The sequence below is a fragment of the Emys orbicularis genome, chromosome 4 (assembly GCF_028017835.1).
Source record: "Emys orbicularis isolate rEmyOrb1 chromosome 4, rEmyOrb1.hap1, whole genome shotgun sequence".
NCBI lineage: Eukaryota > Metazoa > Chordata > Testudines > Emydidae > Emys > Emys orbicularis.
The window spans coordinates 109,258,755-109,274,560 of NC_088686.1; the positions used below are offsets into that span (position 1 = coordinate 109,258,755).

At 46.5% G+C, this 15,806-nt stretch overlaps 1 protein-coding gene across 1 annotated transcript in view; it reads right to left on the reverse strand.

Moving 5' to 3' along the window:
* Window positions 1–562: 562 nt before the first annotated feature.
* The window catches only part of LOC135877790 (uncharacterized), a 40,677-nt gene continuing 25,433 nt past the window's right edge, over window positions 563–15,806 (reverse strand). The window contains exons 10-16 of the mRNA XM_065403342.1: window positions 12,836–12,973; window positions 11,854–12,029; window positions 9,998–10,191; window positions 8,866–8,930; window positions 4,394–4,415; window positions 1,072–1,440; window positions 563–972 (exon numbers count right to left, since the gene is read on the reverse strand). Of these exons, the coding sequence (XP_065259414.1) occupies window positions 563–972; window positions 1,072–1,440; window positions 4,394–4,415; window positions 8,866–8,930; window positions 9,998–10,191; window positions 11,854–12,029; window positions 12,836–12,973 (1,374 nt within the window). The remainder of the gene's footprint in view (window positions 973–1,071; window positions 1,441–4,393; window positions 4,416–8,865; window positions 8,931–9,997; window positions 10,192–11,853; window positions 12,030–12,835; window positions 12,974–15,806) is intronic.

Here is a 15,806-nt window from a genome sequence, read left to right on the forward strand (position 1 = left end):
GGCAGGGTCCTTTATACTGGCACTATGAGCGTGCAGCACCAGAGGGCACTAGAGCCAATCCAACAGATACAATTAGGGGGAAATTTTCCAGTGACTGTGCTCAGGGTGCGCACACTCCTACATCAGCATGGACATGTACAACACATCTCCAAGAACAACAGTTACAGAAGATTAGTAACCGTTTTTTATCATGGATGACTTTAACCTGGGGGACATTGGTTCAATATTTTATGTAGCCAGTAATAAAACTTCCTTGCAGTTTCTAAAAATAATAGACGATGATTTATTAACATAGACAGTGATAGCTCACTGTTGGAGTCCATTCTGATGGGCAAAGAATAGTTAATCACTGAGATAAAAATTACCAATCTCCTAGGTACCAGTGATCACAATCTGATGCCATTTGCCCTGTGTAAAGAGAATATAGCACTGTCACAGGGTTTCCTGCTCACTGCTAGGGTGCCTCCTTGTGGCACATCTTGGGATTAGCTCTTGATCTATTTGGTGCTTCCTCCTTTGGTTGCTCGCCTTGTGGTCAGTCTCTCTCTCTCTCTCTCTGGACTCAGTTGCTTCCTCTTTGTGGCTTGGCCTTCTGGTCATTATAGTTATATGAAACGGCATCTTTAGATGATTTGGCGGCATCACTGACAACCAGATTGAGCGAATGCGCATGGCAAGGAATGAAAAAAGCTCGATTGTTTAAATTCAATATTCTTTGCTGAACACCTGCATGTCGTCCTCTCATGTTTGAGCCGTTATCGTACCCTTGGCCACGCATATTTTCTAAAGGTATTCCATAGTGTTCCAATCTCTGTAGAATTACATCTGTGAGGGCTTTCCCAGTAGTTTCATTCACTGGTATAAATTCTAGAAAGTGTTCACAAATTTTCACTTCTGCATTTTCATCAATTTTCAGAAATCGTAAAACTATTGACATTTGCTCAGTTTTGCTCAGATCTTGAGTACAATCAACTATAATTCAGTAATATTTGGCATGTTTCAAATTCGATAAAATTTCATTACGCACTCCATTAGAAATTAATTCTATTATCTCATTTTGTGTATTTTTACCCAAATAATGGGTGTGAATCTCTCCATCTTTCACTCTTCGTACATGCTCAGCCATAACATTATCAAATTTTGCCAATAACTCAACCAATTTTAAGAAATTTCCATTGTTATTCTCATATAAAATATCCGAGGCTCCACGGAATGCGAGGCACTGTTCGGCTAGGAAATTAATGATTGCCAGTAAACGTTCCAACACTGCTTGCCAACGTAGAATTTCTGAATTTAGTTGACGTTGCTGTACCGCATCGATTGTTGTACCGGTCCGTAATCTGTTTGACAGCTCAATCCAATTTGTCAATGAGCGTAAATGATTTTTTGATGTTTCATGTTCTTTCAAATGCTGATGCAAATTTCGCCAGTCATTAAAACCTGCAGTTGCCAGAAAAATGTCCGAGTTACAGAACAGTTTGCAGCAAAAACAAAAAACTACATCTTTGGTCTGTGAATACACTAACCACGATCTATTAATTTGTTCCCCATTTTTCATTTTTTTCTTCATACTGGATGGCATAAATCGACGATTTGACTCATTAAATGGATATTCAAATGTAGGATCTAGTTTTGAAGGACCTTTTTTCACAATAATAATTCGCATTGTATCAGTAATTATTGTCGGCCATGTACTTGGATCCGATCCTATGTCAGTCTCTCCACCTTCCAATAATTGTTCTTCAGTTTTAGATTTGGATAACAGTTCTTCATTTCTGGACTCTTCAGCTGAAGTAGTAAATCTTTGGATGGATTGTGATTGTTCATCTTTATCAGTTAGTGAAGATAATCTTTGGTCAGATTGTTGTTCATCTTTATCAGTTGATAAAGGTAATCTTTGGTTGGATTGGTCTTCATCAGTTGATGAATAATCACCTTCAGTGCATTGCTTAGAGCTTTCTCCTTGATTGTCGACTTTTTAAAAATACTTTTTTGAAGTATGAGATAGTTTTTCTAATTCTTTTTGCCGTTTCTCTCTTTGTTGCCGGTAAGCAGCACCAGAAAGTCGTTTTCGTTTTTGTCCCGGCATTTTAACCCTATAACCACTGGCACCGACGCGAAACGGAAATTAGCGCGAATGGCGCCGATAGGGCAGCACAGTACACACACGTAATCGTGATTTGAGTGACCGTGTCACAACATGACATGATATTTTTCACGTCACACTCCTATTGCACTACTGTACTTGCCGTAGATAAGGCGCTAGTCATTGGGGCGAGAGAGCTCCCCACGAGCTCGGATACACACTGGACCCAGCCCTGCTGGCGTTTTCCCAGCGCTGAGGCCGCCCAGCTGGGAGCCTGAGGGGCATGCAATGGAGACAGCTCTGTGGCTGGAGGAGCCAAGGAAGAGGTGCTGGGCTTGCTGGACAGATGCTGCCCCTCTCTGCCAGGTTGCTCGCCCCCTGCAGGGGAGGAGGCAGAAGGAGACTCCAGGCACTGGAGTGCTGTGAGGGGCTGGGGAGGGAGGCAGCAGCCTCTGGGTCTCCAGCAGGCAGAAGCTCCCCAGGGGTCCTGGGGACCCTCCCGCCTGGCCCGACTCTTACCTTGCTGCAGATCTGGCCTGAGGTGGAGTCATCTCTGGTCACCGCTGCTCCCAGGGCCAGGGGTTGGGGCTGCTGCTGGATCCCAGCCCTGTTCATCCTTGGGCTTCGCCTTGGCTCTGGCACGAGCTGGGCTCAACCCGGGCTGCCACTCCGCTCCCCTCTCCCCTCCCCTGGCAGGAGGCGGCGCAGGGAGGAGGAGGAGGAGGAGGAGGAGGCGGGGACAAGCCGAGGAGGAGCGGACCGCCCGGGCGCCATGTTCCCCCGTCCTCTGCAGCCGGAGCAGGGCCGCGCTACCGGCTCCCGCCTGGGGGGGGGGGGCGCTGCCCGCGGGAGAGCGGCGCGAACTAGCCGAGGAGCGACCCGTCCTCTGAAGCCGGGGCAGGGCTGCGCTACCGGCTCCCGCCGCTCTCCCGCTGTCAGTGCCCACCCCCCAGGCAAAGCCGGTAGTGCGGCCCTGCCCCGGCTGCAGAGGACGGGCCGCTCCTCGGCTTGTTCACGCCGCTCTCCCGCGGGCAGCGGGAAGCGGCCGCCCCCCCCCCCAGGCAGGCGCCGGTAGTGCGGCCCTGCCCCGGCTGCAGAGGACGGGCCGCTCCTTGGCTTGTTCACGCCGCTCTCCCTTCGGGCAGCGGGAAGCAGCCCCCCCCCCCCTCAGGCAGGCGCCGGTAGTGTGGCCCTGCCCCGGCTGCAGAGGACGGGCCGCTCCTCGGCTTGTTCGCGCCGCTCTCCCGCGGGCAGCGGCCACTTCCCCCCCAGCATTTTGCCGCCCTAGGCACCAGCTTGTTTAGCTGATGCCTAGAGCCGCCCCTGATTATGCAGCAGCAGCAGAAACCCTACCTCAGTCCTGTCTCTGGGCAGGGGTTCATGGCCATTATTGTCAGTACTTGTGCCAAGAAGTGCAACAGCATGTACTTAAATGCTTTCCTGATTAAGAATGGATTTACGTATGTGCTTAAGTGCTTTCCTCAACTGGGGATTGGGTGAGCAAATCAGCAGCAAATTACAATGGGGACAGGAAGGAATGAGCTCCAGGAGGACGTGGCCTTTTAGTGGTAGAGACAAGGATGGTTTTTGTGACAGGCCTTACCAGGGGGAAATAAGGAGGAGTCCTAGCTCAGGTCACTCAGCAACTCAGTGTTGCTCTAGGAAATGAATGAACAGTTGTATTTTTCTCTTTGTTTTTGCTATCTCTGCTCAGTGTATTTTGGGGAATTTGCTAAAAAGTAAAATAAACAAAACTCCAGGAAGAGCAACTTGTTTTCCATCAGATTCCCAACAAGTCTGGGCTGCTGTAGGGGTGTGTGTGTTGGGGGGGAGGGAGGGGCGAGGACAAAGCTCACAAATACACTATAATCTTTAGAAAAAGATCAGTGACAAACTTTCTACCCTATAAATTGGTTTAGATTCATGTAAGTTTTCAAGACTAAATTGGCAAGGAAGAGGGCTAGAAACAGTAGCCCAGACTTGGTGGGATGGATCTTTACATCTAAAGTAGGTGGAGTCCTATTCAGGTGTTTATATATTATTGATTTTAGGGCCCAGTCCAACTCCTAGTGCAGTCAATGGAAAGACCTTGACTTCAATGGGAGTTTGAACAGGCCATAATATCTAATCATGGACACTAAACATTGTATATGTTTTCATATTAGGAACATGTGTAGTGAATATATATTTTTTGAATTTAGGTTATAAAAATTCAACACCAGTGAAATTTATGAACATCAAAAGAAGATTAACAGCTCAAAATATGGACATTAACTACTTGGAATAGAACAAATAAGTTTACTTTACCTGCTGCTAATTTCTCATCATGCTGTAAAAATAAAAACAAATATGTTAACTTAAAAAAGTTACTGTAAATGTCACTGTGAAAAGTTCCATTAAAGGCTGGTAAACTTTAAATCAGTTTGGTTTAGTAACAATTTCATTTTATGTTAATAAAATTAAATTTGGTAGTCATGGAAGCTAAAGGGTGAACAACACATTAAATGCTTGATGTTCTTAGGAGCGATATCCAATGTAAAAAAGCAACAGCAAAGTTTACAACTCCCAGGTATCTGCAAAGTAGCAGTGTTCAAAACACAAGACAGGTGTCTCTCTCTGCTTTCACCAAAGACATGCTTCCCCAAAACTGGTACATTGACTGTGCTTCTCACTTCCACTGCAGTCACATTAAGCGTCCTCCTGTGTTTGACCCACTCAACAAAGTCATCCCCATCAGCCAGGTGTTTAAGCAGAATGAAATGTCCAGCTGGAGCTGCCTCCTTTGCAATTCTCTGGTCCGACAGAAAGAGCACTTACTGCCTCTCATCACACATGTAAAAGACCATGCTATCTTTAAGACATAGATTAAACAAGATGGCAATGCATTTGTACCTCATCGATGTATCTGTTTTAGTTGTGGGTAATTGGCTTTTCTGATTTTATTGCAATCAAGTTATTAGCTTTCTTTCTTTATCAGGTTTCACACATCACTGGCTTCTTAAAGTTTGTTCAGGAATCTGAACATGACTTAAGTGGGATTTTGTACATGCAATCTTCACAAATATTGTGCTAGGAGATGTTTGGTACTTGTGTAAGAGCTATGAAACACAACAGCATCCTTCAAGTGAGCTGCTTTTGATCTTTCTGGTACAAATGCCGTCTTTGCTAATTACTCATTGAAATTTTACATCAGATGCTCACTCATCACACTGACACAGGACATCTGTTCTGAAAATGGTATTGTAGCCTTTGTATTTAAACAACTAAGTCATTTATAATATTTGCTGTATGCCTGGTGACACTGTACACTGACACAATAGGATGCATATGCTATATGCATCCGAAGAAGTGGGTTCCTTGACTGCAAAGTGGGTTGTAGCCCACGAAAGCTTATGCTCTAATAAATTTGTTAGTCTCTAAGGTGCCACAAGTACTCCTGTTCTTTTTGCGGATACAGACTAACACGGCTGCTACTCTGAAATCTGTTATTTTTGTGAGGAGTGGACTCAACACAATGTTTGTCATAGGAATGCATTGTGTTTGGATATTTGTGTGGTTTTCGTGAAAATGAGGTTTCAGCATTTATTTGAAACACATGATATTCAATGTTAAATACCAAAATGCATTGAGAAGTCTGCTTAACTTTCTGAATAAGTTACTTGTGTAAGAGCTATGAAACACAACAGCATCCTTCAAGTGAGCTGCTTTTGATCTTTCTGGTACAAATGCCGTCTTTGCTAATTACTCATTGAAATTTTACATCAGATGCTCACTCATCACACTGACACTGGACATCTGTTCTGAAAATGGTATTGTAGCCTTTGTATTTAAACAACTAAGTCATTTATAATATTTGCTGTATGCCTGGTGACACTGTACACTGACACAATAGGATGCATATGCTATATGCATCCGAAGAAGTGGGTTCCTTGACTGCAAAGTGGGTTGTAGCCCACGAAAGCTTATGCTCTAATAAATTTGTTAGTCTCTAAGGTGCCACAAGTACTCCTGTTCTTTTTGCGGATACAGACTAACACGGCTGCTACTCTGAAATCTGTTATTTTTGTGAGGAGTGGACTCAACACAATGTTTGTCATAGGAATGCATTGTGTTTGGATATTTGTGTGGTTTTCGTGAAAATGAGGTTTCAGCATTTATTTGAAACACATGATATTCAATGTTAAATACCAAAATGCATTGAGAAGTCTGCTTAACTTTCTGAATAAGGAAAGACTGCAGACAGGAAGAAAGATATTATAGTAAGGCCTGGTCCCCACTAACCCCCCACTTCGGACTAAAGTACCTTAGTCCGAACTTACCGCGGGTCCAGACGCGGCAGAGAGGCTCCCCCGTCGATGCCGCGTACTCCTCTCACCAAGCTGGAGTACCGGCGTCGACGGCGAGCACTTCCGGGATCGATCCGGGATCGATTTATCGCGTCTAAACCAGACGCGATAAATTGATCCCAGAACATCGATTGCCTGCCGCCGGACCCTCCGGTAAGTGTAGACGTACCCTAAGAGAAATTGTCAGACCAGGCCAAAGGTTCAACTAGTCTGGTACCTTTTCTCTGCAGTTGCCAACACTATAAGTTTCAGAAGAAAGTGTAAAATCCCCATGTTGTTGAAGCTTAATAATAAATAAACAACAACAATAATAATAATGGTGCAATACTATACCATAGAGGGAATCCCTTCATGTCCTCAGCTGATGATCAGCTTATGAAATTAAGTTTATTAATTACTGTCGTTTTCATTTTGCTAGTATAATTGCTGATATTTCAAAACTCTAAATATTTGCACATTTTAAATATTTGCATGATTTGATAAGACTATTCCCCTCTGATTATCTAATTTAAATGCTTTATGTCTAAATAAAATAGGTGAAATTCTGTTCTCAGATTCACCAGTGTAAATCCATTGGAGTCAGTGGGGTTACATTGATGTATGTGAGAGGAGAACTAGGCTCAATATACAGTATCTGTATATAGATTGATAAAGGATGGATTGGAACTCTGCTGTACAATACTGAACTGAAATATCCTATTAGTGCAGTGCAACTGGATATGATGCAAAAACAGGCATCCTGAGAAAGTCTTATTGAAGAATTTTTGCTTCAGAGGGTTTGTCTACATGGTGTAGCAATGCGCACTAAAGGGGTGTGAATTTTAAAGAGCACCAACATGCTGTGTACTAACTGGCCTCTCTAGACCCTAGTAGCGCACACTAAATGCTCCCTAGTGCATGTTCCTGTAGTGCTGTTGAATCAGTAACTATGTTACTGCGCAGTAGGGAACATGTAGTGTACACCAGCAGCAGGGGTGAAAGTAACTTAACGGACTTACCGGTACCCCGGAGTCCTTAGGAGGGGGCAGGGCCTCCACCAGAAGAGGCGTGGCCTCCACCAGAAGAGGCGGGGCCTTTGGAGCCCCGGGCACTTTACATCACCATCGGAGGGGGCTCCCGGCTGCCGCTGCTACCCCCAGGCCCCGACCTCTGGTGGAGCTTTAAAGGGACCGGGGCTCCGTTGCAGTAGCAGCAGCCGGGAGCCCCTGGCCCTTTAAATCATCGCCAGATCCCTGCTGCCGCTACCCCAGGGCTCCAGCAGCGGGACTCGGGGGGCGATTTAAAGGGCCCCAGAGGGTAGTGGCAGTGGGAGCCCTGGGCCTTTAAATCGCCGCCGGAGCCCCACCGCCGCTACCCCAGGGCTCCGGCAGGCTCCGGGGACGATTTAAAGGGCCCGGGGTGGTAGCGGCTACCAGAGCCCTGAACCCTTTAAATCGTCCCCAGAGCCCTGCTGCTGGAGCCCTGGGGAGGTGGCAGCGGGGCTCCAGCGGCTATTTTAAGGGCTGGGGCGGTAGCGGCTGCCGGAGCCCTGGACCCTTTAAATAGCTGCCGGAGCCCCGCCGCTACCCCAGGGCTCCGGGGACGATTTAAAGGGCCCGGGACGGTACCTGCAGCAGGCGCCCAGGCCCTTTAAATTGCCACCCAAGCCCCGCCGCCGCTTCCCCAGGGCTCCGGGGATGATTTAAAGAGTCCGGGGCTCTGGTAGCCGCTACTGCCCCGGGCCCTTTAAATCATCCCCGGAGACCTGGGGAGGCGGTGGCGGGGCTCCAGCGGCTATTTTAAGGGCCAGGGCGGTAGCGGCTGCTGGAACCCCGGACCCTTTAAATCGCCACCCGAGCCCCGCCGCCTCTTCCCCAGGGCTCCGGCAGCAGGGCTCCGGCGTCAATTTAAAGGGCCTGGGGCTCCAGCCACTGCTGGGAGCCCCAGGCCCTTTAAATTGCCACCAGGGGAAGCCAATCCGCCCCGGTACAGCGCACCAGCTCTTGCTGGTACGCTGTACCGGGGCGTACCGGCTTACTTTCACCTCTGACCAGCAGGGTCTACGTGGGCCAGTTAGTGTGCAGCATGCGGTGTGCTTTAGAATTCACAACCCTCTAGCATGCACTATCAAGCTGTGTAGACAAACCCTGTGATAAATTAAGTTATTAAGACGTTAATTTCAAACACTGATTCTAGAAATTGCTTAAAATACAGAATGCTGAAGCATGTAAATTACCTATAAGCAGTATAAGATACTGATTGTCAAAAATAAGTTCTGAAGCATACAATATCTCTTATGCTTTATTCGCTTTTTTATACATATGGTTCACAACAAAGTTATATTAAATAAATACAATGACATTGGAAAGAAGATTTAGGCTACCATCCAGCAAAGCACTTAACTTGCTTAATTTTATTCACGTGAATAGTCCTTGTTGAAGGTGATGGGATTACCCAGGTGATTAAATTTAAGCCCATATTTAAATGCTTTGCTGGACCAGGGACATAGTGGAAGAATACTATGAGAAATAGGAAAAAACAAATGAAATAAAAACACTGCTCTGTCATATCAAACTCCAGTATAGAGCAGTGTGGAAGGGTTTTTAGAACATTAGTATTTGTGATAACATATAAAACTTGGAAATAAATAGATTAAATATTTATTGTGTGAATAAAGGTGGATCTAAGTGAGGATGCAAAAATGTGAACACCTTCAAAATACAGTTATCTGCAGGTAGATTGAATATTGACAGGTACAGTATATATGTACCAAAACCAAATATTCACAAAACTCCCACAAAAATGGGCAGTGACTGTTTAATCTTTTTTAAAGTAGTGCAGCTCTACTCATTGTAATTGGAAGAGCAGGTGTGGAGATAGGTCTAGAGAAAACTTTGAGGCCCTAGTTTTCAGCTGCGCCTCCATCCAATCTCCATTTCTGCAGGCGTTTTTGGGCAGCTGTAGTGAACTGCACATATAAATATCAATCATTCACATCTAACTACCAGATTTGTGGGAGCAAAATTGCAACTGCAAAAATGAAGGCTATATCTAAAAATCTTGGTTTTAATATTTAATTTTCCCCCCAAACTGGAAAAGTGGAGAAAACACCAAAAGATGTATATTACAAGTTATAAGGTAGCTCTCTACTCTTCCGATTTTACTAAGTGCTTTCATAGTACTAAAAGGGGCCTAATCCTAATCCTAAATCAGGCCTCTTTTGGGGCCTAATCCTAAAATCATTGACTTAAATACCTTATTTAGGTAAACTCCTCTCAAAACCATGTAAATTATTTGGATTTCAATGGCAGTTTTGTTTGGGTAAAGACTTCAGAATTTGGCCCAAAGCAATGATGTTGTTTTATGGAAAATCCTTTAACATAAATAAAATATTCTAGGTGACTCTTAAATGTTTTGGTCCTGATTCTGATCTCACTTAAATCACTGTAATTCAGAATCAACTGAGTTAAAGTCAATGAAGTTAAGCCAGTGTGAGATCAAAATCAAGCCACTGAGTAATAATAGTACTCAGAATATAGTGATGCTCAATAAAGTGAACACTCATTAGTTTTAGAATACATTGTACATTGCTCAACTGTCAGCCCTTTGGACTTAAATTCTGAATGCAGAATCTGTGACAAGCATCTCCCAAACTCTTCCAAGATCATTTGCTCTGCTAGACAAACAGAGTAAGTTTCTTTTTCTGCCTCTTCAGCTTGTGCCAGGAGACAAGCACATGTTGCTTCAACCACTTCCCAGGATATACATGTAGTAGGTTGCCTGTCAGGAAAAAAACAACAATATAAACTATTTGAATAGTAAACACTCAATATGCGAAAGACAAATTACACTCTACTAAACTTACTGAAACTGAAAATACAGAGTCACAGTAGTTGCACTGTTTCTAGATAGCATATTCTTGTGGGACATCTTACTCCTCTACTTGTAACAGCTCTAGAAGCCAACAAGCTGCTTCTGAATCCTCCTAATTAATCACATGTAAGATAGTGTTCACACAAGGGGATAAGTGCATCCAAGTGCTGCACACGTAGTACAAGTTGGGAACGATGATGCAATGAATTTCTTTCCTCTTTTGTAAGAAACAGTCAGATTCCCACCTTTGCAGTCAAGGAAGATGGTCTACCATTTAAGAGGCCTAGTCAGGCACCATGGTATATGTTGCAGGAAGCAACACACATTAGCTGGAAACATATTCTGCTAATTTTTAAGGAAAAGGCAGTGAGTGTCCTCTCCTGGCACACACAGCCATCTTGCTTCAAGTCAACAGGATGACTCTTGTAACCACCATATGGTTGCCATCATTCCACTCCCCTGCAGCATGACTCAAGCAAGTAATGGCAGGACTTAGTACTAACTAATTAACCAACCTCACAAGCACATGCACAAACAGCAAGCCTACAAAAACTATTTAAATTAATCAAAATAAGTAACCAGTCAGTTTTTAAACCAGAATTAATAATACAATTAAAAATATATATATATATATATACACACCTCTACCCCGATATAACGCTGTCCTCGGGAGCCAAAAAATCTTACCGCGTTATAGGTGAAACTGCATTATATCGAACTTGTTTTGATCCGCCGGAGTGTGTAGCCCTGCCTCCCCGGAGCACTACTTTACCGCGTTATATCCGAATTCGTGTTATATTGGGTCGCGTTATATTGGGGTAGAGGTGTATATGAAGGTTAAAAAAGAAAAAGCAGTGGTTGATGCAGTGAAAAATTCATCCTGCATAGAAGCTTCTGGGCCTGATGCAAAGTCCATTGAAGTCAATGGAGAGACTCCTATAGATTTCAATGGGCTTTGGATCCTTATTAATTTTTATTATGTTTATTAGGATGGTCCCTAGGATGGGGCCCTGTTGGGCTGGCCACTGTTAAGAGTAGCAGACAGTTCCTGCCCCACATAGCTTACAATCTATATGGGCAAGACAAACAACAGGTAGAGGGGAGAGGGGTATAACATACAAGCAGGGTGAACAATGTGATCACCTGCAAACATTTTGTAAATGCCATTTTAAAAAAATTCTTTGGCCACGATTTTGTTAAAAGGGGATTAGCTAAATCGAAAGACAAATGAAGAGAGAAGGGATGCTGAAAGTGAGTGGGACAGGGGAGGAGAGAAGGGGGGGCAGGATCAGGCCCTCAATCAGTAAAAAAGTAATTGCAGTTTGGTAAGTAGGTGTAATATTTATAAACCCTAAGCTATGCATAGTGTATTCCTAAATGGTTTGTCTTAAATGATCTTTCTAATCCTATAAATCCAAAATTATGTGTGGATCTACAGATATCTGTTATACAAACCATTAGTCAATATTAGTCACTATTTTTTAGATAACCCAGTGATGGGCACTTCAGAAAAATCTAAAATAGCTGGACAGATAGATGGACTTGATTTTGTTAATGCCAAATATTCACCTGTCTCTTCTAGATTTTGATAACATTTCAAATGTAGATGTTGAAACAAGGATGTTTTCTTCATTATTTCTAATCTCCGTGTAGTTGGGCATGTTCATTAGTGTTTTTCGATCTGGGCTTTCTTCATAATTTTTGCAACCAATGCATTTGCAAATAGAGGAACACATAATTTTTGCCTGGAAAACAACAAACACCAAAATCATAAATTACTAAACATACATAAGACTATCCATTGGAGCCATGCTACCACAGACTCATCCTGGCTGTTCCAGTCCTGGAGACTCCCAGAGGGAGACTAGAGAAAAGTCAATAGAGCAAGGGGCTATTATCAGCTTTTGCAAGTATTCTCTGTGGGGCCACAGAGGGGAATGATTGGAATGTGTATGCCTCCGACCCTGCACATGGCCCACCCACTCCTTCCCTCTAGCCTGCCTAGTCTCCTTCAGCTCCCCCAGCATGGACTCTAGACATGTGGAGGACTTTGCTGGATCAGATGGGAGGGCAATGTCACAGAAGCAACTGAGCCACCATTCCACATGGACAGGAAAAATCTGCACTTGGGGCCTGATCCAAAAGTCCAATGGGAAACTTTCCTCTGTCTTCAAATACTTTTGGAACAGGTGTGGGGCAAGCCCCTTAAGGAGCCACACAACTGAGAACTAGTGGAGCAAAGTTGTGCTTTGCTCCTCGCAACACAGCCTTTCCCCATCCCCTACACTGGAGCAAGGAGTGCAGCTGGCATAGGAGCTGGCTGAGAGCTCCTCCACCCCCATGGGGAAATTCTTAGCTGGTGAGCCACAGCGATCAGGGAAAAGAATCTGTCCCCCTAAGTTGAATAAGATTTAGAATGAACAATCTGAGGGGGGGAAAGAAAAATATTTATTTTTAGTGTCTAATATTATTTATGCAAAAACAGCTGGATCAGAACATATCCATTTCTATTAAGAACATGATTAATGCTAGGAAAGTTCACTTGACTAACCTCAAAGCACTCACAATAATTCTTAAGGCACCCTGAGCGCTTGCAATTACATCCTTTGTTGTGGCGAGGTTTAATATCACCCAGTTTCCCTTTCCCAATCTTTGGTAGGAAAGCTTCTGGGTTTCTATCAAGACAAGCCTAGAACAAAAAGCATTGGCATGTGAGACATTCACAGAAACAGGGCCGGCTCTAGGCACCAGTGCCACTTTCCAAGGGGTGGCACTGCAGGGCCCCTCCCCCCCCCCCCCTTTTTTTTTTTTTTTTGCTTCTGGCGCAAAAAGCCAGGAGCCGGCCCTGAACCAAGATGTTCCCTGTCAGCTGAGGCTTTCAGGCTGAGCTGGAACTGATACTGCAGTTCTGGCTTCAGTAGCTAGATGGCGCTCATGGCAGCCTGAGTTGCACAGGCTGGACTGCAGTTCAGGCTGCCCTGCCGCTGGAGAGCCAGAGCATCATCCCCCGAGCTGAGCCCGGGCTACGGCGGCGAGAGGGGCTTGGCTCTGGGGGATGATGCTCTGGCTCTCCAGCGGCAGGGCAGCCTGAACTGCAGTCCAGCCTGTGTGTGAGGAGCCGGGGAGGGAGGGAAGTGGGGCCCGGGATGCAGGGAGGGGGAGGGGTCCTGCTGCCGCTGCTGCTCTGCTCTGAGTCTCCCCAGGGCGGCATGGCGTTTCCCCATCCGAGTGGGCTGTGCAGGGCGCGCGGATCCCAGCTCGCGCGCTGACAGGGCAAATGGCTGGGTAGCCCGAGCTGCCAGGGAACTGCAGCCACCAGGGCCGGTGCTACTATTAAGGCAAACTAGGCGGTGCCCCCAATTTTTTTTTAACAGCGTTCCTACGCCCCCTTCCCGAGCGCGTGGTCGCCACTCCACTTCTCCCGCCTCCCAGGCTTGCAGCGCCAATCAGCTGTTTGGCGCCGCAAGCCTGGGAGGGGAGGAGAATTAGAACGGGGGCGGCGTGCTCGGGGAGGAGGCGGAGCAGAGGTGAGCTGGGGTGAGGAGCTGCCGCACAGCTCCCCGGGGGGGGGGGAGCTGCCGCGGGGGGCGCCTCAGGGCTGTGGGGGGAGCTGCTGCGGGTGGGGGCGCCTCAGGGCGGAGCGGGGAGCTGCCGCAGGGCTGGGGGGGGGTGGTGCAAGGTGGAAGTTTTGCCTAGGGTGCGAAACTTCCTTGCACTGGCCCTGGCCGCCGCCCCCTCCTGCCCCCGGACCCAGCCCGCCGCGCACCTCCCCCGCCTCAGCCCCGCGCTGCCTGCCCTGGGCGGGGAGAGGCAGAGCCCGGTTCCGAGCGGGGCAGCGGATACTGCCCCGCCAGGGGACCCCCGCGGCTCGGGCACTTGGGGGTCAGTGTCCGTCCTCTCAGCTCTGCCTGCACGGGGCTGGGGAAGCAGCTGTCAGCGCCTGCCCCTCTCAGCCCTTGCACCCCCCCATCCCGCTCGCAGCCCGTCCACTTGTACCTCCCCCCATCGCTCCTTCGCCACACCTCTTCCCCTTGTACTCTCCCTTCACCCGCATCTCTCCCCTTGTACCCTCCCCCTTCCCCTGCACCTCTTCTCCCGCAACCCTCCTGATACCTTCTGTCCTCCTTCACCCTCATCCGTGAGTACATCACACCCTGCTTCTCTGCCAGTGTAGAGCCCTCAAGCACTCCCACACCTGCTCCTCTGCCTGAACCCTCTTTACTAGAGACCCACCCCTTTCCGGGTACAAGGTTTGAGGGTTAGTCCCTATGCCTTCCATGTGCATTTGGAGCACTAAAGATGGGGTTGCGGGGGACAGGGGGGTGAGATTTATACTAAAGTGAAATAAAAATAGGAGAAATGGTTTGATCCCCACTGCAAGTGTAAACGGGGATTGCTGTGGTGAACGAGGAGGTCACGTTTTGGGGGGCCAGGGCTGGGGCGGCAGGGGGTGCGGGTGGGGGGGGAGAGAGAGCCCGGGGCTGGGACAGCAGGGTATGAGGGAGGGCACTGGTGGGGGGGGGAAGCCCAGGGCTGGGGTGGGGGGCAGCCAAAATTTTTTTTGCTTGGGGCGCCAAAAAGCCTAGAGCCGGCCCTGCACAGAAATTTTCTTTATGTAAAATACAAGATCAACTGTGCTTATGAAAGAAAAAGTACTTACCTGTACTTCTTATTCTCTGAGGTATGTGCAATAGACCCACACCTCTGAGTCTGGATATCTAGTGTAAGGTACGTGGGAATTCCTATAACTCAAAATTCTGAGCTGACAGGGCTCCACCAAGGGTACCATGTGCTCTCCCTCTTATGGTAAACTCTAGTGACTCCTACTCTCTCCGGCTCACTTAGGATCAGTCTGGTACACAACACATTATTCTTAAATAATCTTAATATAATATGGTTCAATCACGAAATGCTAAAGCTCACTCACTGTGCAAACTGAAGCCACTTTCACCAGAAATATAACATTCCATGTAAGAAACTTGAAGTCACTGGTATTTATCTGAGGAGGTTTCATCAGATTTATAAATATCATACTAAGGGCCTGATCTAAAGCCCTTTTGTTGAAGACAATGGGAGTCTTTCAATTGACTTCAATGGGTTTTCAATCAGGCCTTAAGATTTCATGACACCAAGGACTTCTAAAAGGCAGGCTTTAAATGTAACAAGCCCCTCATGAATCTGAGGAAAAGGGACAGCAGAAAAACTGGTCTGCCTTCAGCATGGTGATACACAAAACTGAAGCAGCAACCAAATGTACTCTCCAGGATGTAATCTGAAGAAGCAAGGAGGACTTCAGGCACCTGCTTGGAGAGTCCAAACCTCTCCAGCTTTACCATCCAAAGAGCCATGCTGACACAGAAAGAAGTCCAAGGGTATGATGCAATGAAGTGTCATGGCTTTGTGTGATCAGATGTGACAAAACTCTCAGTCTGATGAGATCAGCATCAGCTACTACCACTATTCACAGTGCTTAGAACCATATTGAGGAATTCTTAACAGTTGCACTCTAGGAGCACAGACCA